At 35.7% G+C, this 22136-nt stretch overlaps 1 protein-coding gene across 4 annotated transcripts in view; it reads left to right on the top strand.

The window, feature by feature from the left end:
• Positions 1–22136, top strand: part of LOC121731359 (protein vein) — a 75358-nt gene that overhangs the window by 50210 nt on the left and 3012 nt on the right. Inside the window, exons 2-6 of one of the 4 annotated variants that reach the window (XM_042120763.1) lie at positions 13341–13509; positions 15375–15523; positions 17809–17908; positions 18436–18494; positions 19051–19081. In XM_042120763.1, coding sequence (XP_041976697.1) covers positions 13341–13509; positions 15375–15523; positions 17809–17908; positions 18436–18494; positions 19051–19076 — 503 coding nt within the window. In that variant the 3' untranslated portion in view covers positions 19077–19081. Of the gene's footprint in view, positions 1–13340; positions 13510–15374; positions 15524–17808; positions 17909–18435; positions 18843–19050; positions 19304–22136 lie in introns of those variants that run through there. The other 3 variants (XM_042120764.1, XM_042120765.1, XM_042120762.1) reach the window with 3 other exon arrangements.

Genomic DNA, 22136 nt, shown 5'->3' with positions numbered 1-22136 from the left:
GCGTCCATTTTTGACCAAAGATTTGACATTTTGCATTGTAGTTATAGTTATAGTTAGAGTTACAGTTATAGTTAAAGTATGTTGGTGCAACCCACCCTAAGTATAATAATAATAATAATATCTATGGACGCTTCACACCACGTCAGTCTGGCCCTGTGGTAAGTACCTGAAGGACTTGTGTTACAGGTACCAGACAACGGAAATATATTTAATACTTTTATACTATACATATATTTAAGATTTTTATTATATGATACACATATTTAATACACATCCATGACCCAGGAACTTTGAAAACTTTTTGTTCCGTCGGCGGGGCTCGAACCCGTGACCCCCGGCTTGAGCTACCAACGCGCTCACCACTGAGCCACAGAGTATATCTATTTGATATATTTTAATATTGTTACGAATACGTTGCTGTCAATTATTTCTGGTAGCTGGTTCACCAAAATTCCGAGCAGACAGCGATTGAACAAATATTCCGAGTACACATTGTAAAGTTTACAGTACGCCAAAACCACCGTTATGTATTTTTAGTAGATAATATTTCAGTATCTAATAATATTGTTAAAGTGTTTGTTTGTTAACGATCGTGTTGAAATTTGGCACACCAAGTGTTGTGAGTGCGTTAAATGCGTTTAGCTCTGGACAAACCCACGACCGCGAACTATGTTTTGATTTGATATTAAACAACTTCTATATTTTAAAGTTCAATATTTCAATTTCCGTGTCTAAGCCAACGAATATATTGTGAAAGATTATGAAAGAGTGAGTAAAAAAATTCACGAAATATCATCCAAATATACACGCGTACAAATGCACCTACGAGTACGTTGGTTTCATACTCGGATCGGATGCACATTTTGGTTATTCTAGCTGAATTTTCATGACATAACTACAGCCACATTTGAGCGCTATTAATTAGAAGTCTGATAAACTCGAGAAACTTCAGAAACCGTCCATTACTTTAGAGCAGCCTTTCCCAAAGTGGGCAATAACGCCCCCTTGTGGGCGCGAAGGTCTAAAGGGTGGGACCCAGAAAAAAAAATGGGTACGTAGTGTAGAGGCTTGGGGGTGATTTATTTCATCTGGATGCATTTTAAATTGAAAGAATGTGAACGCCAAAACATAATTTGTTCCCAAAGTGGGCAGTAGAGGAAATAAGTTTGGGAACCCCTGCTTTAGAGCTACGATGCCAAAAGTGTGCACATTTCAAACTTCCAACTTTCTGTTTTCGTCCGAAATAAAAACATCCCTCTTCGGCAGTCGGGTAAAAATTCAAATGAGTATTTGTGTGGCACCGCCGCCGCCGGTACCTTTTTGCGTTAACTGTATCTCAATTTTGCTTTTGTTTTGTTTTGTCTGCACCCGAGATCCTAATCTTTGATTTAGGAGTTGAACGATAAAGACGTGTTTAAGAAATCGTATCATTTTTTCTTTTTTTTTCTTTAATTGGGTGAGGGTAACAAAATTTTTGGGAAGTGCGTTGATCTTGATTATCTCGGAATTTGCCACATTCCGCGATTCACGCTTCGCATAATGAGCGTGTAATTATTTTATTTTTATTGTTTTATAATTGGGTGTAAATTTTTATATCATTTTGTCGAATAATATTTGCTTAAAAAACATAATATGAATTAATTTTTCTATTAATTCATATGTAGATAGATGTTGTCTAACGGACCTACGTCATTTGGTCTTATCTGAAGATCTTCAGCCAAAAGACTATGAAAACCTTTCACATACATGAATTTCACATAAAATACAACAACAACAAATCGAGATAACATACAACATTCACGCTCTAAGAACTAATCATCAAGACTACTAAAGGCAGTGATATTAATAAATGTAGAATATTTTTTGTGTACAAATTCGCCTCCTCCCATATCGCGGGTATACCAACGGTAATCGCTTACCATCTCGTTTGCCCAACAATTAACATTTCGTACAAGACTAATTAAACATTTTGGCTGAGCCGGCTATTGTTTTTACCGGCGGCTTAATCGTCGTTAATCGGACTACAATTAAGGCGATTGCTATCGATTTGATGCCGCCGTGTGAGGCCGAATTCTTTGGCCTTTTGTACATCGACATTCTCCACTACTCCAGGCCGAAATAACTAAAAACCGATACGATCAGGAGTGCTCAAGGAACATGCATTTTGCAGACACTTACCCGGTGTTAATTCGTCCCATAATAATTGATGTTTTGTCCACATTATGTCCACACAATGCGTGCCTTTCTCTTTCTTTGCCACCCAAGATTTACTTTTCTCGCGACGGAAAATTTTGGTAAGATAACACTGGCAGTATATCTCAGATGGGAATAGCAACGCATTACTTTTCATACGGTCAAATGGCAGATATTCCCATCACTGCAAGGTGCATCTCCTATTTCGCTATCATGAACAAAAAATCTCAAAGATGACTCTTATAACGCTGTTTTTCATAATTAATCATTTCATGGCTAAATTACACACTTTCTAGAAAAAAAAATGTAGTACATTTGTCGTAACCTAACCTAAACGATTTGATATATTTGATTTGTGTAATACTAAAAACAAAAGGTTTTTTCTCCTATTTCCTATTATCAAGTCACGCGGCGAGCACGTAACAGCCACTGTACAAGGCGCGCTGATATGAATGTTATTTTAATGTCCATTACGTCGATATTCGTACTGACAGACGTCGACCTGCTTATTTTAGAGACTACTGGGCCTTAATGAATATTAAAATACCTCTCCTACTTAATCAAATCTTACTTACTCTTAAGCAAATATGTAACAGAATATTCTAGAATTCCGCGTTCGCATTAGCACTTCTAATTACAGCAATACCTGTCAGTGTCACCTTTTAACCCACTTGTCTCTGGATGCCATTGCATTGTCGCCCTCATTGGTATTCGAAGCAGCGTTGTGGTCCCAAGTGTTTCTACCTTCCCTTTCGTTTCCTCATTAGCGTCTCCCGTATCTCCATCTCTTTCGTTATATATATTCACACTGGAATCGGTAAAACCAATAATTGGTATTGTTAATACACTGTTTGGAAGTGTATCGGAAGTCGGAATGCTTTGCTGGACCGCTAGTGGTGTTTGATTTTCCTAATCTGTTTGATCTTCGCATTCTTAATTAGTGATAGCTGTTTTACCGTTTGTCTAATTACTTTAATTCAATTATTTGTTCAGTAATCACGATGTCATTTTAAATCGTAAAGTAAGGCCTGCTTGCACAGATCTGGGTATAAGTAATCTTAGGTTATTATCATAATTTCTATATACCTACGACGAGACAATATTTCATCCCATATTACGTTTTATTTTTTTTTTGGTTGAAATTTGACATGGTAGTGTCCTTAGCTATAGTTCATCATCATCAGCCCGCTCAATACTGCAAAGATTGGGTCTCTATCTACAAAGTTTACGACAGGATTTGTAAGCGATTTTAAGTGATTCGATCGCTTTAATATTTTGCATTTTGATTCCTGTTACTCATCAGACTATTAAATAGAGATTTGTTTTAAACATTGTTGATTGAACATTATCTTTCTCTACATCCTAAGAGATCTACGTGTGCTTTACGTTACTTTCGTTTTGGCATGATCGTTCCAAATCGCTTTCATCCTGCGCCGTATCTGTGACCTCCAGAAAGTCATCGACCTCCCAAAATATTCCTCAAATCATCACGTCACGCGACTGGATCACCGGAATACCATTTTAATGCCGTCTTAATGCAATTTTAAAATCATATCGATTTTGACATGCGATTGCTGGTATTGTTCTCTGGAACCGTTTAATTCTTGCCCACGGCTGGCGAAAGTGAACTGTTCCCAGGGTGTGTATGTAAAATACTTTAAGCGCGGTGGAATTCAGTGAATGCGAATTAGTCGCACTTATCCCCTAATCAAATGAAGAACAATTTATTTCGACAACCCGATCACTGTAGACATATTTGGATGATGTCATTACGGTACGCAAGCCAGCCGAGTCTACAGAATATGTTTTGACCAGTTAAGGCCTCAGCTCTTTAAGTTATAAAATATGTCAATTTAGTTACAGAAACCACATTATCATAAAAGGTAATTGTTAGGTAGCATAATGCAACTATAACATTTTAATGATTTTATACGACCAACGTTCAAGTCTTTATAATCTAGACTGGATAGTTTTTTACGATTGAAGAAAACAAAAGCAGGTGTCATGTCATCCGAGTGCCAGATCCTTAGAAGTCTGAGACTTGGCCATGATGAGATAAATAGCTTATAAATCGCAAGCTATACCTATAAATAGTCAAGTTGTCACCAAGATGAAGCTGAATTTAGACATAACAGAAAGAAACAAATAAATATAGTACCGCGTTATCGGCCATACCATGTGGGGAGAGACAAAAGATCGTATTGATTTCGCCGACTATAGTACGCGCGATCGATTATGGTGCACCTTTTTGTCGACTATACGACGAATCGAATTAGCATCGAAATTATGCTAAGATAGGCTTGATACAGAGAGAATGCAAAACCGAAACCTTTGTGTGCAAGTTCTGTTTAAATTTTTTATTGTTTTCGAATAATCCTATCAGCTGATGCGTGTGTGTCGACTTGCTAAATAATTTATTTAAAAATCTAAAGTCTTATTTATTTTAAAAGTACAAAAGGAAAATGATGGCATTAATCATTAAATATTATAATATCTCAGTTCGTACAATACATCCAGTAGGTATTTACTATAGCATCTGCATATTTTGATCCACTATTTACTGATCAGACATTTAAAAATATTGTATTTTCAAGAAACATAATAGAAAACCCAAGGTTGTGAAATTAGTGTAATTCGGCGTAAAGTGTCATTGGAGATCTTGTATCAACACACTTACATCTTTTAAAATATCACACAATTTTATAGACCGTAAGATTGTGGAGACGCAAGCCAAATATATCAGCTAATAGACAAATATAAAACACTACAATTCCACGTTTTTTAGAAATAATAAATCCATTGTAGATAAATAGAGACTCTCTACTTATTTAATGTGTCACATTACAAGTAAAGAAGTAAAATTATTAAAATACCTCTACAACTTAAATGAGACACTTCTTCTTTCTTTACACTTCTTCCTTCTTTCTTCTTATATCTTATATATACATCAAACTCAAAGGTGACTGACTGACATGGTGATCTATCAACGCACAGCCCAAACCACTGGACCGATCGGGCTGAAATTTAGCATGCAGGTAGATATTATGACGTAGGCATCCGCTAAGAAAGGATTTTGATCAATTCCACCTCCAAGGGGTTAAAATAGGGGACGAAAGTTTGTATATAATAATAATTCTTAACGCGAGCAAAGCCGCGGGCAAAAGCTCGTTAAAATCTAAAAGCTTAATCAATAACAAATCTGAACCAGCAGTAGACATAAGACTAAAACAATTTATACGACATTGCAAAAAAACTAAGCTATAAAAGCCTCTCTAATAAAAAAATTGGGCCCAATAGAAGATGAATGCATCCTATTACAAATATGTAGACCAGAATGCGCGCACCACATTTCCGCGAACGCCTTGCGCCGTCTGCACGCAGCATCATTTAAAAACAATCCAGCGGGGTTGCCTGCAACTATAACTGTTTATGGAGTCGCTAACGCCAAACTGGGCGCTAACGAAAAAAGTAAGCGAATCAAAAGGAAACCCGAACGCGGCAAAAAACGACGACATCAGACGTAGTAGAATTCCCCCGCTTACTACGTCGCGCCGTAAACAAACCGACTTCATATTAATCGATGCGATTTTAATCGTTGCATCGATTTTTAGCGGCGTATTGTAGTATGCCAGAAACAGATCGATGCGTTTTATGTAAGGTGATTCGATTTTAATAGAATGCACCGATTTTTATTAGTATTGTAGTCCGAACGTGGTTGAAATTATAGTTTTTTTTTTGTGTCTACTTAGATTTGTGTCTCTTCATCTCTTAGATTATTATCGATAAACTTATGGCTAGATTTTGATGAAGTCATAATTATCACATTGTATTGTCCTTTATAGAACTTTCAAGGTTTTGAAGTAAAAATTTCTTCAACGGTGTTTTGCACTTTATTGGGATTTCGCATCAGGACTCAAGACACACGGAGGGAGAGCAGACCGCTGGCTCGGCGAAAGGAATTGATATAATATTCACTCCTTCGAAGAGTATAAAGAGAGGTTGTTTTGTTTTTCTCATCTACCGTCACTCCCGAAGTGCCGTTGTTAATTGTTATTCCTGTATTTTCACTCACCAAAACAAATTAATTTAATTTAATTTCAGGCTATTAATAATTGTGACTCAGTTAAGACGTACTTTACTCACCTTTCGTTTTATTCTCGTTGCACATGTCATTAAGCCAATTGTTTTTGCCAGTGACAGGTTAAGCCAACATATTTTATTTTGGCGCTTTCTGTATATCCCTAAATCCGAGAATTAATGTTGCTGTTAATAGAGTTTTATAGTGCAATCATTGTTGCCAATTTAAAAATATATTTGGCAGAAAAAGCGGAGCTTAGAGAAATCAGTGAGTCACAGAGGAAAGATCTTATAAATCATTGCGCTTATTTTATATGATATCATTATTTGTACTAAGCGTTCTAGTATTTGACAGCTGTTTTATTAGAATCGTCGCTTTTAATAATATAACGTGGTCGTGATATTTATAATAGACAATATTGAAAATAAAGTAGATAAAGCGTCTTAGATATTTTGTTCGCGCTTATCTTTGACGAATTTTACAAGTTTTGTAAAATGTTGCATTCTCTCTGCACTTATTTATTCTGAGATCTGAAGTATTGTTATAATATTATCAGAAGCATCATAAGAAATTATTCTTTCACACCATGTATATTTTTTTTACTATTCCAAATGTATGCACAATTATAAGGGTAAGGTTGCACCAACTTACTTTAAGTAATAACTGTACTTTAACCATAACTTTAACTTTCAACTACAATGCAAAATGTCAAATCTTTGGTTAAAGTAAAACTTGGACGCCATATTTAACCATAACAATAGAGCTCAACAAGGCTTTAAATGCACGTGGCGAAAAAAGCAACTAACGCTGTCACCATACAAAAACGCCATTTTTGACAGTTCTCCTTTATCAGCAGCAACAAGGCTTTAAAATTAAAGCCTTGTCGGACCAGCAAAGTCATCTGTCAAATTCTGTAGTCAAAGTTAAGGTTAAAGTTAAATTAGCCTTAACTATAACCATAACTTTAACTTTAACCACGCCTCTGGTGCAACTCACCCTAATAAACGCTGGCTTTCATTGGATTACATACGAAAGGTAATAGGAAATAAAAAAGGAATAACCTATTCGATGCATGAATATATCTTGACAATTAGATAACTAAACCTATATCTTACTAGGACGTAAGGTTAGTTTAGGAAACCTAATCAAAAATGATAATTACTATTCTAATGTGGAGTCAATCCATACGCCCCAGCTTCCCAGTCAATAGACAAGCTCCAAACTATACCATGGATACTTTAAAAAAGTAATAACTAAAACACCAAACGTAAGTGATGATGAGTGATGACTTACGTTCATCATCAACGTCTGTATTAATCGTCTGTATATTTCGGAGCACTCGACCGAAGGGTGTGAAGCTATTTTGGCTCTAATTGCCGGCTATATTTAGACTCGTAGCGCCATCTATTTCGGAACAGCCGCGTTTTTATTCTCTTTCGTGATCATTATTGAGAGAATGTTAATTGTTTTGATTATTGGTTTTGGATGATCTAAAAATAGTTGTTTATCAGAAATTGATCTATGTGCTTCTGCGTTTTGAACAAGAGTTTATGTATTAGTGTTGATTTCTAGTTAATGTTTCCATGTTAGAAAATCGAAAGCGCCAGTCAATTAGATAAACTTCAGTTGTCCAACCATACAACGTGCAGGAATTAAGTAGACGCTTGTCTTTGTTCACTTTTTTTAGAACAAGGTGCCTAGAATTAACTTCTGCGAATTAAAAACTAACTACAAAGAAAAACTTTACTAGACCAACAATTCTACATAACACTTAGGGTGGGTTGCACCAACTTACTTTAGTTATAACTGTAACTTTAACTATAACTACAATGCAAAATGTCAAACCTTTGGTTAAAGTCAAAAATGGACGCCATGTTTAACCATAACCTTGAGCTCGACAAGGCTTTGAATTAACGTGGCGAAAAAAGGAACTAACGCTGTTATCATACAAAAACGCCATTTTTGAAAGTTCTCCTTTACCAGCAGCGCCCCCGCCCACGTTCATTACAAGCCTTGTCGGACCAGCTGTCATCTGTCAAATTCTGTGGTCAAAGTTAAGGTTAAAGTTAAAGTTAGTTTTAACTATAACCATAACTTTGACCATAACTTTAACTTTAACCACGCCTCTGGTGCAACCCTCCCTTAAAAATTATACGAGGGCGCCTACAAGCTTAAAAAGCAATGTAGATATTATTGTCCACTTTTTAATTATAAACTAGATAACGATGTTCGTTTATCACGCACGAACCGTACATTTTCTCGAGATAAAAAGTATCCTAAGTCCTTTCCCGGGACTCAAAGTACAAGCATACCAAGTTTCAGCAAAATCGGTTCAGCGGTTTGGGCATGAAGAGGTAACAGGTAGACAGACAGACAGACACACTTTCACATATTTTATTAGTATGGATTATCGCCTATTTATTTAACCAAATAGTTACCTAAAATATCTTAGCAACAGTATATTATATATCTGTTTTAACAGTAATTTATTAATTACTTCTAAACAATTTTTAACCGACATAAGAATTTCGTGCTAATTAGCGCCTAGTTATTATATTTTCCTATTTTTGGCAATAATTAACTTCTTCTAAAGAATTTTACAAGAATTTCGCACATCGAAAAACGTTACACCAAACAACCTGTTAAAACTGTATCTTGCTGTTATTGGAGTATCTTGTAATTAACAATACATTTATTGTTTTCAAATATTATTATTTTAAAACATAACATTGTTAAAAAAAGTATTATAATTAGGCGGAATTAAGCTTTCTTAAGTCAAGCGCCATCTATTATCGGATAGCGTAAAAACCTACATAAATATTATACAGTAAAGAGTGGGTTGCACCAGAGGCGTGAACAATTTTTTATGTTTTGTGTGTTATATTGTGTTCTAAAATGTAAAATGCCAAAATTCATAAAACACTAATAAATGAGCTGACAAGATCGCCTCGCTGAAAAAAATTTCGAGTTGGTATTTTAGATTTCAATCCTGTAGGGCTACTACGAAACCGTTTTGAGACTCAAACAATCGGACGAGAATGCCGCGTCCTGCTCTAACAACGTCATTTCACGTTTGTTAGAGTACGACGCAACATTCTCGTACGATTGTTTGAGTCTCAAAACGGTTTCGTGGTACCTTGTACTATTAGGTATCTATTATGTGGTGGTACGGGCCCTGGTACCTCCCAAACTTGCGTGAGAGAGGGTCACAGACCTAGTATGTACACAACTATGTTGTCACATTCGGGTCGATCATACCTAATTCATACTATTTTCATTGCCCTGTCTAGGCTTATGTTGTTTGCGGTCCAATGTATGACTACAGAGTCATGGCTCGATTATGTGTTGTTTATCGATGTAACGCCTTAATGTGCCGCTTGTTTGTGCCTGACAACTATCTAAAGCACCGTCCTAGGACGGTGCTTTAGATAGTTAGATAGACGGCTAGCCGTCAGCCAAAATTATTCGCACTGCCGACATGTCGGACTGTCGCGAGAGCTGAGTCCCCGCTGTACCGAGCACTAAACTTGCTCAACGCCCTTCTGTAGGCCAATCCTGAATGTGATGTGTTTGTTGATAAGTGGATGGATGTGAAGAAAGCATGTGTAAGATTTTGTGAATGTAAGAACGAAAGGGTTTCTTCTATTACTATTTAATTTAATTTGTGTATGTATTGTAGCAATGTCATAATTAATTTTAAGTTTTAATTTTAAGTCAAGATTGTAGTTAATTATTGTAATTGGGGTGACCCGTTGTAATTAACTTTAATAAATAAATAAATAAATCGACGTTTAGAATTACTAAAATTGGACCCCTATAATAAAACGATGCTACCAAAGATTACGCGACAGACTCGCCACTCGGTAGTCTCAATGACACTTGGCACGGCGCCACCTCACCTGTGCCACTTCTGCTTCCGTTCATGGGCCTATTATTGGACGTTTATTCGCTGAAGCTTCCCCGTGTCCCGGCCCGTTTCGTGTCGGGACACGTAATAAACAAAGTGATTTCATCGTTTATACGGTCATTTTTCCGAAAATTGAGGAAATTACGGAAAAGTTGGAAAAAGTTTGGTGGTTTTCGTTATTTGACAATATTTATATCGGAAAAAACTGAAAACAATACATACCTAGATAAATATCTAGCTGCAAGCAGCTCACAAAACAAGAAGCAAACAAAATATATTGCGGCACTATAGCGCTTTTGCAGAACTTACAAAATAAACAATGCAATTGCAGAAAGAAACATGTCTCTTATCTTGTCATAGACTCTACAACCCAGCCTGGCAGCCACAGGCCACTACTTCATACTCATTTTTCTCCTAGCGTGTTCCATGTAAACCACATTACTGGTACATGGACCAAAGTAGGAAGCACGTAGGAAGAAACTTGTTGTATTTATCATACAACAAGTTTCTTCCTACGTGCCACGTGGACCATGATGGATAACAACGATTTTCAATCATTGTGAAGCTGTCAACCATGGGAAATCATAGACAAATATGCCTCTTAACAAATTCATTATCGCCTATTTTAGTCCATCATGGGCCATGGCCCATTGGCCAACGTAGAGAGTCGACGTAAAATTTTATTTTACAGGCTCCTTTTACATCTCACTCCTTTTCCATCACACAATAAAGACTTTTTAATACTACGCCTACTATTTATTTTCAGTTCACTTTTTTCCCACCTAAATTCTAACGCCAACTATGACTTTCTACTACACCCACTATTCTGTCACTGCACTAACCAGTAACCACCCACTATCTACGTCATTCCGATGATTGATAAATTATATCAACCCTGTGACGTCAACTCATTCACAAGTCACTACCCCTCCCCCTACTTCTGCCCACGTCCGTTCATGGATACGTTAAGTAGACAACGACCTCTATAGTAGTTTGGCAAAGCATCAAAATGTATTTGGTCATAATGGTTCCTAATGGAGCTTTTACATTATTCATAATAATTATGATAGTAATATTGTCTACGGTTTAAATTCGCTTCCAGTGGTGGGTTTCCTACAACTTCTATGGGCTTGTCCTAACATTAAAGTTAGAACTTAAACATATTTTGAGAGCCGCTACGTCTCTACCAACCAGAAAGAAAGCTGAAGATATTTTGTTAGTTTAAACGCGCTTATCTCACGTACTACTAAACCAATTTTATGTGATTTGGCACATATATAGAGAAGAGCTACGGGGTAGGATATAAGCCAATTTTTATGCAACTTTAAAAAGGAGGTTTTAGTATTATTCCTCGTTAAGACGTGCGGAACGTCTAGTTTATTATAAAAGCTAGGGCTTGTGTCTGAAGAAAAACCGGCCTTTGCCACTAACTCATAAAAACTAATTATTGTCTTTAATACTGTATGACAAAGAAATTATAAATAAATAAGTGTTTATTTTCAACTTAACAATAATTACAATAACTGAGTAGTACACAATATGGTCACCTAGTGAGCTCACGCCTAGCCTGTATCAGGTGCTCCATAGCTAATATTACAAGAAATAGAGCTTATATTATATCTTCGTATGAATGGGAAATTATTGGCAACAAATCTCAGACTTTACCGTATGCACTCGACAAAACTTTACTCATAATATTTTGGCATCAAAACTATCGTAATTATGTTACTCGTCATCTCAGGTAGGGCGTTAGTCCAGACTTTTTTAGTGGAATTAGGAGTTTTACTAATATCCTGTACGGTCGATTACATTTACTATGTCTATGCATTTACTATACGTCTCCGTCAAATAAATATATCATGTTCTTAGCGGGTACGTCACGTCGTATTTATGTATATTTTTAATACTTAGTCAAACGACAAACCGTTTGCACAGCCAAAATTTCATCGAGCTGGATGATTTAAAATCATAATATTATGAAGTAGTTTTTAATGTCTGCAATATTGAGTTTTTAGCACATCATGATCTTAAGCTTAACCCGTTGAAAGCCTTTTGCACGGCTTTCAACGGGTTAAGCTTAAGATCATGATGTGCTAAAAACTCAATATTGCAGACATTAAAAACTACTTCATAATATTATGATTTTAAATCATCCAGCTCGATGAAATTTTGGCTGTGCAAACGGTTTGTCGTTTGACTAAGTATTAAAAATATACATAAATGTGTACACGATGCGGGACACCGGTGTCCCCTTGACTTTCAAATGAATATTAATAACATAATAAACACTATTTATAGTGCAAATACAAAATAGTATTACTTGGTCCCTAATCAATGAACTACGTGATAATATCAACACGATCAAGGCTACTAGAACATACTTTACTGCTAGCACTAATGCGTGTTCTGGCAAAGTCCCTGTAGTGTAATCATTAATTTAAGTAACGCCACTATTACCTACAAAGCTTGCAAATAAATGAGAGTGTTATTTATTTAAATTTATATTCATTACTTGTAACATTTATATCTGGAATTTATCGATATCTATATATATAAAACTCAAAGGTGACTGACTGATTGACATAGTGATCTATCAACGCACAGCCCAAACCACTGGACGGATCGGGCTGAAATTTGGCATGCAGGCAGATGTTATGACGTAGGCATCCGCTAAGAAAGGATTTTGGTAAATTCCAACCCTAAGGGGTTCAAATAGGGGATGAAAGTTTGTATATAATAATACTTCTTAACGCGAGCGAAGCCGCGGGCAAAAGCTCGTTATTTTCTAAAAGTAGATGTTAGACTTTTAGATGTACATAAGTGTTTATTTCTACTGCGTGTAGATAATATTACTTTTATCAGTAACACCAAAATTATTTTTGTGCCCTTGGTACTAATATTATTAGAATTCGTGATTCTGATGTCTTCAGAGACACCACAATGACGTCACAAATTGGTGCTCCTGGTTTGATTTTAATTCTAAATTCGAATCAACGATCAAAGTAAAGGTTGCATAATATTTTGTGAACCATTTTACAATGCAACTACGATTGTCTGGAGCCTGATTCCCGAACCTGTTGACCGCTTGTCTTAGTCCCACTGATGTTCCAAATCATTGAAACATTGAAGCTTTAGCCGTTTTAACATGTAGCTCTCTTCCAGGCAGCCCGGCCCGCGTGGAGCCGCTGTCGTCGGTGCGGGCGGTGCGGGGGTCGCGTGTCCGGCTGGAGTGCCGGGCGAGCGCGCGCCCGCCGCCGCGGATATCCTGGTACAAGGACGGCAGGCCCGTCGCAGATATCGGGTTGAGGAGATTCCGGGTGCAAAGTTATAGGTTGGTATTTTAGGGACAAAATGTACCATCGAGAAAATTGATTCCTATGAAATAAGGGACGAGCAAACGGGTCAAGCAACTTCCGTCACCCATGGACACTCGCAGCATCAAAAGAGCTGCAGGTGCGTTGCCGGCCTTTTAAGAATTAATAGGGTAGTAGGGGAAGGTATTCTTGCCGAAGCATGGCTCTCCCACATCCCATAGTTGACGGACCTACGTCATTTGGTCGGCATATGTCAATTCAATGTTAGCTATTATCGGTCGGATGTGTTTGACTTAACGCAACCAAATTACTTAGATCCACCATCTGCCTAGGAATCAACTTTTTTGATATGTTGAGGAACTCTAGATAGCATGACACCAGCTCGCAACTACATCGTTGCGCATGTTCTCTATTGTCAAAATCTTAAAGAAGCCAGTACACAATGACCCACGGTGGCCCACTGCAGGCTATAGCACGGCGCTCCTGAAAATAGTCCACCATCATGCATCATTACCTCGTCTACACAATGTATGCGATGGTTTAAAGGGGGCCAGCATGGTCCACTGTGAAGAGGCACCTTTAGACATGGCACGGCACTTCATAGAAAGTTGTCAATATAAAGTTATGCAGCTCATCTCACGGTTTTGGACATGGACGCATAAGTAAAACTATTGCAATATCTATGTAAACGCAATATAATTGATCGACATAATCCCGTAAACTTTAATACGTAGTAAAAAATTGAGCTTTGACGTAAATTGAAACTTACGAAACCTGTAAATGTCATGAAATATTATAAGTATCATAATTAATAACGTGCCCTAGGTAGTAGCATGAACATACTAGTGTTTACAAGTTGCGTAGCTCAGTAGCTGTGTACATCACGAGTCATCTACAATGACCTAATAACCGTAATGACTTCTGCAGGCGGCTAATAAAATTGATCTTCAAACGTGCACCTACTGTCTACACATGGATCTCAAATTACGATGTAGGGTTGAGCTACATCCATCGATAGAATAAATTAAATCGATAGAATAAAATAAAAATAAAATGAAATTTGTAAATTAAAATGAGTTAAAAAGGGATTAAAGTGAAATCGTAGATGCATAAAAAAGCTAAGTTGGTGAGAACTAACAGCTCACAATTCTGAATCACGCTATCGAACACAATATACATCAAAAATGTGCAATAGACTTTGGCTTAATCTAGCAAAACCCCTTGTTTGGTTCTATTTAAACTTATGAATCATTACAATTTACAAGATAAAACAGTTTTAACTAACACTTAATGTGCAATTTTCACTTAGTCACGACCCACCGTTATTTGACGCATTTGAAATGCAGCTAAATGAAACAGATTCCACAAAACCAATTAAGACCAAACACACGCTGCAAACCCTTCATTTAAATAGGCTATTAAAATATAACATGCAATAAAATATACATAAAACCGTTTCGTTATTAAATTATTTATTAATGCTTGTGCACTCCATTGTAAACATTTATCGGAGCATCTTCCCAGCACTACGGTCAATTAACAAGCAGATTACGACTTAATAACAGACTGTGAATGACCTAAGGTAGGCTGGCCAAAATGGTCCTTATGGCCAGGCCACTAGTGACAAAGGTGGCCAGTAACCAAAAGGAATGGCCGTAACTGAAGTCCTGTAATTAGTGTAATGAAGTGATACGGATATAATTTCATGGACCGATGATATGGTGAATCATATTCCATGTTGCAAGAGGGGGGCTTTGTTGCTGTTTGAACTCTAGATTGTTTCTATTTGCCATATTATGTTTAAGAAGTCCTTTAGCTTGTGCTGTCAAAGTTAGTCCAACAATATTTCACCAACTAATTACTCTATATTTGTCCCTTTCAGAAGGCGCTCGGTACTAGTTATAAGACATGCCCGGCGAGAGGACACCGCGAAGTACGAGTGCCGGGCGCAGGGGGCCATAGGACCTCCCGCGATAGCCGCTGCCAACGTCAGCGTGCTCCCCCCGCCAGCGTCCCAGCCGCCCGATACGTGTGAGTATTGACCCCCTGAGAAATTACACCCCTTCATTGTAGGGCCACGAAGTAGTCAAAATAGTGGTACTAATATTTTCTTAAAAATTTTTTTTTTCTAAAAAAAAAAAACACTCGACTTATCTTATTATTTTGAAACTCCGTTAAAAATTAAAGGTATTGAATATTAGCTGCATACATAAAAACATAAAACATTTCTGAATTTATGTAAGACTTTAATTATTGCTTGGATAGTGGGAAAGTTTACTGTGGGACAACACTGACCCCACTGGCATTAAACGTGTTAACTTTAGGAGCACCAATAGACTGCACACTTTTTGTCCAATAGTTTAGCGTAAAGACGAAAGATTGTAGACACATAAGCTGATATCGGCAAATAGTCATTTTCGTAAACTCTACCAACCAACGAATACATAAGCTGATAGAAATACAGGTTCTAAAAAATCTCAGAATCGTATAAAGTTTTAGCCAAGGGCCCCAGCGAACGATGCTAATGCTACCACAAAGTGTAGACCGTGGGACATTCACAGAGCCACAAAGAATAAGAAAACTCATGAATATGCAACGTTCTTAGACATTTGAACTTATAGAGTGCCCTGATTCGGTATTGCTTATTGTATCCATACGCGTATGGAAATGACACATTGTTTTATGAAACAGTTAAAATAGCAGTAGTATTTATTGCGATGATACAGCATGGGATTTGTCATAAATTAACAAAGAAAATCAGAGTTATCTAGGTACAAATCCTAAAAAATGTTACAGGCAAAATGTGCTAAGCGCCACCTGAGCCCAATTTAGTTAAAAGGTTTTTAATTCATTAGGCTAACGTGTGCTTTGGGTAAAAATTTACTCTACGGCCGTATTCAGAGACCTTTAATAATTGTGATTAAACTGCAATTTAATGAAGAGTTTGACAGATACACGATAATGTATCATGTTATTCTTCGTGTTTTTAAAAAAATTTAAGCTTTTTAAAGTCCACGAAAAGGACGTCAAAGTACGTCATTTTAATTAATTTATAATTCAAATTACATACACAGCTCAAATGAAGCATAACTCAATTTAGTTTGTGTATATTATTAGAATGCAATAAGTCTTGTGAAGCCCGAAAGGGCCAAGATTCATTCATAGACGCTACCCGATAGCAGGTGACTCGTCTCATAAATCGATTAAAAATATGAAACGTTGGAGCGACGCCAGGAGACATTACTACTTCTATTTCAGTGAGACGGCTTGTCATAAAAATTCATATCGCGGAATTATGATCACTTCACCCTGACTCATCGTCTGAGAGTCGTTATCAATTTTCTTACACTGGGGCTGCACTAAAGATAGTTGTATGAACAATAAAAACTATTATAAAGCAAAAATATTAGACGTAGTAGTGTAAAACAATAGTTGACTACAATACAGTATACCTAGACCGATAAGGCTTAAAATGAACGTGGGCTGTCGGTAAAGGAGAACTATAAAAAAAACATGTAAAAAATGGCGTTTTTGTATGATGGCGGCGTTAGTTTCTTTTTTCGCCATGTTCATTTGAAGCCTTGTCGGTCTATAACTAAAATTAGTATTTTTTTAATTAGTCAAAGATAAAATTAAATCAATTATGTGATATGGCATCCCCATAAAATTTATTTTCATTTACTAAAAATATGACTCTTCCTGTTATCTACCTTTTGATTAGGGAACTATAGAAATAATCATTATAATAATAATTATAACAACATTATCCGTACCACAACATTAATTACAATAATGAGTGTATTGTAATACGCCAGTATATTTAGGGAGCCTTGAATCTGTCGTATTCTAGGAACGCTCGGTACATCTAGGTTTATTACCGTAACAATAGCGGAAGATGCCATTGTCTAAATGTTGTCCATTAAACTATAAATCTCATTTCGGATTGATGTCAAATTACAAAACTGATTTGCCGATACCATTTTGCATGTATGTACTTCGCAAAATGCGAAACAATTTTCTAAGTTTCTGAAAAATAATTATTCAGAAACTTAGAAAATCTAAAATATTTCATGGTTCATTATTTTATGCATTTTTTCTTAAAATGAACCGTGTTTTTGCAACAAAGTTGTGCTCGACAAGAGAGAGACATTCTCACGCAATTAACAATGTTTTTTTTTTACTTTAAGTAATAAAATGTGTACTGACATAATGAGCTTAGATTTTGATACTTGAGACGTGTGGGGAGAAAGAGGGGAGGCCTTTGCCCAGTAGTGACACAAACAGCTAGTAATAATAATAATAATATCACTTTTCAGCATTATTGGGAGCGCCATGTCCCATGCCGGACCCCGCCTCCTACTGCCTCAACGGGGGCACTTGTTTATACTTTGAGCTGGTGCAGGAGCAGGCTTGCAAGTGAGTAACTACATTAATACTATGGAGTAAGTATAGGTCTACCAGGATCCAAAGGTAAAAAGGGAAAAAAGGAATTGATGCTACCAAATACTGGGGGAAATTGGAATAAAACGTTTTGACAATTTTTTCCCTTATAACGGCTGATTCTGTGTGTGATACATCCAAATTAAAAAAAATATAATGATCAAGGACATTGTTTGAAAATCTCCCATCCTTTGCCATCAGATCATGGTAAACCTATAACGTCGCCCGTAGCTCGACCAGGCCGAAACAGTAATAAAATATTCCATGCTCCTTTACGCTAGTTAACAGTTTACAGGAAATATAGCATAGGTATCTCCTTCCTTAATTTAATAAAATCATTAGCGTTTTAAGCTAATACTTTAATTAATAATATTATGTAATAATAGGTATAGAATCTGATGATATCTAGTGTACCCAATTAAAAGACAGTAAATACATATTAATTATACCTATCTAATATTAATCATTCTACGAAATAGGCTAATCACAATTTTATTTTTCAGATGCCCCGAAGGCTTCAACGGGCAGCGCTGTGAGAACAAGGACGTGTCGAACAGAAGCAGTATGTATCATTCCTACACGTGCAAACTGGGCCTCTCGACGTCCTACTACTGTTAGCACCCTCCCGCCCCCCCGCCCCTCGCCTCGCACTGACGAAGATATACGACTCTGCCTTAGCGACTAATTAAAATATCTTAAGCGACGACGACCGATTAAGCTGGGATATTTTTAATTTTATACGTTTATTAATTTATATACTTACTACTCGTAGTAGCTTATTTTGACACTTTGCATAAGTGAAAATAAAGTTGCTGAAAGAACGCTATGTCGCTTAAGTGTTTTTTTGCTCAACTGAAACATTCAGTGACGATAAAAAATGAAACCATTTTTTCTTAGTAAATCAAATCAACTTTTATACATAAATATTAATGTTTTGTATAAATAGTTAATATCTATTATTTTGTTTCTTTGCTAGATATACAGAGGCACTGAAACCATTTATAGTAAAATGCTCTGGGAGCAATATTGAAAATTATCGTATAATATTGATATTTAAGCTACATAATATTTTATTCCTTTACGAGTTAAATGTATTAATTAAATAATTTCTATCTCAGCCCGCATGGCAAGCCGGCAACAGTAAGCGAGGTGGGTGCCTAGTATTTACTTTGGTTTTATTAAGCTCACAGTAGATATATCAATTAGCTGGTATTACCAATACCAATGTTGAAATACAAAAAATCATTGCGATGAGACTGTAGCTCTATCGCTCAATGTGATCGAATAGTTCCTTTCAAGCCAGCTTTTCAGAAACTCGTGTTTCTCGCATTAAGAGGGCGACTAACCCAAAAAATCAAACATCATCCTTCTCTCTTCACACTCACGCCCGTCTTTCATATGCCAGGTGAAAAAGGACAACGCGGAATCAGCGCCAAATTAGTTTTTTCTTAAAAACTCGTTAAATATACAACATTTTAAAATCTGCCAGGTCGGTGTCTCAATGAAAGAATTTTATACAATGTGTTAAAATATTAACTTAGTTTAATGCACATCGTAAAAATTAGATGCATCTTTGTGATTTTTTTCTACCGAGTAAATTATAAGATATATCCTGTTTTCGCTCAGATCAAATTCTGGGAAATATAACGTAGTATCTATGTTTATACAACGAAACAATTCGGGGCTTATTTTCAAGTATAAAAATGAATTATAAAATCAACAATTTTGGGCTAGTCGTCCCCTTAACGAGATCATTCGAGGATTTTGCAAAAAATAAAGACTTTTCATAAAATGTAATATAAATGTTTTTAATCTAGGAAATTTACGTTTTTTTTAAAACAATATTTGCTAAAATTGTACTTTTTATGAAAAAAATCCTGAATTTTTTAATCAGACAAGTACAACATTCTGACTGTCTTATTTTTATATTTTATGAATGGTCTTTTTATTTATATTATGGCAAAATAGTGATAGATTAAAATATAATATACAGCTGGTCCGTTATACAGAAAACAATAATAAATAATTACTTATCCTGAAAGTAAACCAAATTATAGTAGTTTCAAGTTTATAAGGCTTTTAAGACCCTGCAGTAGGTATACATTTTGTTCTATAGTCCAAGTTGTAAATATTATATTAATACATATTTTTAATTTGCGTTTTTGTAACTTAGGTTTTGACAGACTCGGGTTAGGTAGTAAGTTAAACCTGAATGGCGAGTTATGTACATATCTATTTAGGATAAGAATAACCTTTATGACTTTTACGATGGATGGCGAATATTTGTTTTTCTGTTATGTTGTGGTTAAAACATTATGTCTAGCATTTAGTAACTATTTTAAATTATTTCATCCTCTGGTTAAGATTTTGGATAAAGAATTTTTTTTATTCAAAATTTTTAACAAAACATTTTAATGCATTGAATGTCGACTAAAGAGACTTATTTGGATAGGCTGATACAATTTGAATATAGGTATTTCATAATATACTTTATACATGTATTCATAAAATCCACCTAGTCAAATAGCAGTTTTATTATTTAAAATAGATAGGTGAATAAATTATATTTAATGTGAGTGGAAAATTGGCTGAATGGAATGGATATAGTAAAAACTTTTTATAGATTTTTTAATACCTAGCCTAAATACATTTTTTAACTTCAGAATTACTATATTTGGGTCGGTTGAGATTTTTTTTTATTTCTATTTTTAATTAAAAAAAGATTACAATCAAAGTATTCCTTAATTCAATTAATAATTATTGTTTTGATATTTATATAAGTAAGCAGTTCTGATTTTTTGTTTTGAATATATTATTTTATGGAATTTAACCTATTGGTTAAATTCCGTAAAATATCGGTCAAATTCCATAAAATAATCCTATTAACCGACCTTATAGATGGCCTAAATTTAATAGTTCTGAAAGGGAAAAAAAAACCTTTTTATTTTGTATAAAGTTTTTCTAAGTTTTATTATTTATGATAATTATTTAATTTAAGTAGACATGGGACTATTTATTTTAACAACAGCGCTTCTAGGAGTATCAGTGAGGTGATGTTATGTTAAATCATTGGACTTTAGAATTATCCACAAGAAAAAATTAGATTTAAATATATTTTATTTCAAAATATAAGTTTTTAAAGCTTTCTTTAATATGTTAAGTACATATATTCCTACATACTTCGTACCAAAATTCTGTAAAACTCATGCCTAGAGAGCAAAGGCGACACCTAAGCGTAATTATTTTAAGGTTTCAATAATTCTTCACCTCCTTATAGGAAAATGTCTGACATCACATTAATATAGTCTCACAGCAAATACTAAGGGAACCGTGTTAACTATGTAAAGATACCAAAATTGAAATAAAAGAATGAGTGTTGGAATTAACAGAGAGGCGATAAATTTGTTTTTTTTTTCTTTTTTCCTTTTTCCCGGATTCGCAAAATGGATAAAATGGTACGTATTTTCTAAATTATTGTGCACCTTTTCGTCCGCACTCGTGAAAGAATGTAACTCTCATGAAGGTTACATTCTTTCTTCTCTCAATACTAATGCTTCGTAACAATTCCTAACAGAAGCATGGCTTTGAGACGCACCTTAATATTTGTTGTGAGATAACATACGATATAGTTTGCATGCTAATTATTATGTTATAATATGTAAAATATATGTATGTGAATAACCCTATATTTTTCACTTTAGATGTCGAGTGTGTGGGAAATCGACAGGGTGTAACAAAAGTGATAATACTGTTACGTGCTAGGGTTCGAAGGATTTGAAGAGAAAGACCTGCTAACTCTCTTGAAGACTTTATTCACAAACGTCTAAGCACTAGGTCCAAACACTAAGCACTAACACTGTCCTAGGTCGTAGCCAAATCGCAGGTTTCACTGGTTCACTCACTATTTATTACTTGTTTTTACTCCGAAGTTGCCTTGGAGATAGCTCGAAATGAACTGAATTGCCGGCCCATCTGCCTGTGACTATTTATATGGGCCGAGGCGAATCTTCCGGAACATTAAACAAGTGTGGTATATTTCTAGAAGCCTAATGTCATCTAGTATCGAATAGCGGATTTACGCTGTCTGCGTTTCTTTGATAAGTTTCGCCCGTTTTACGCTAGATGGCTCTGTGTGTCCGTAACAATACTTTAGGGTGTGTATACGTACTCTTATAAAATTGGAGCGCTGAAAGAGTTGTTTTTA

This window comes from Aricia agestis, chromosome 10 (assembly GCF_905147365.1).
Source record: "Aricia agestis chromosome 10, ilAriAges1.1, whole genome shotgun sequence".
In the NCBI taxonomy this organism is placed as follows: Eukaryota; Metazoa; Arthropoda; class Insecta; order Lepidoptera; family Lycaenidae; genus Aricia; species Aricia agestis.
The sequence above is the reverse complement of the archived record's forward strand: the minus strand, read 5'-3'. Positions and strand labels throughout refer to the sequence as shown.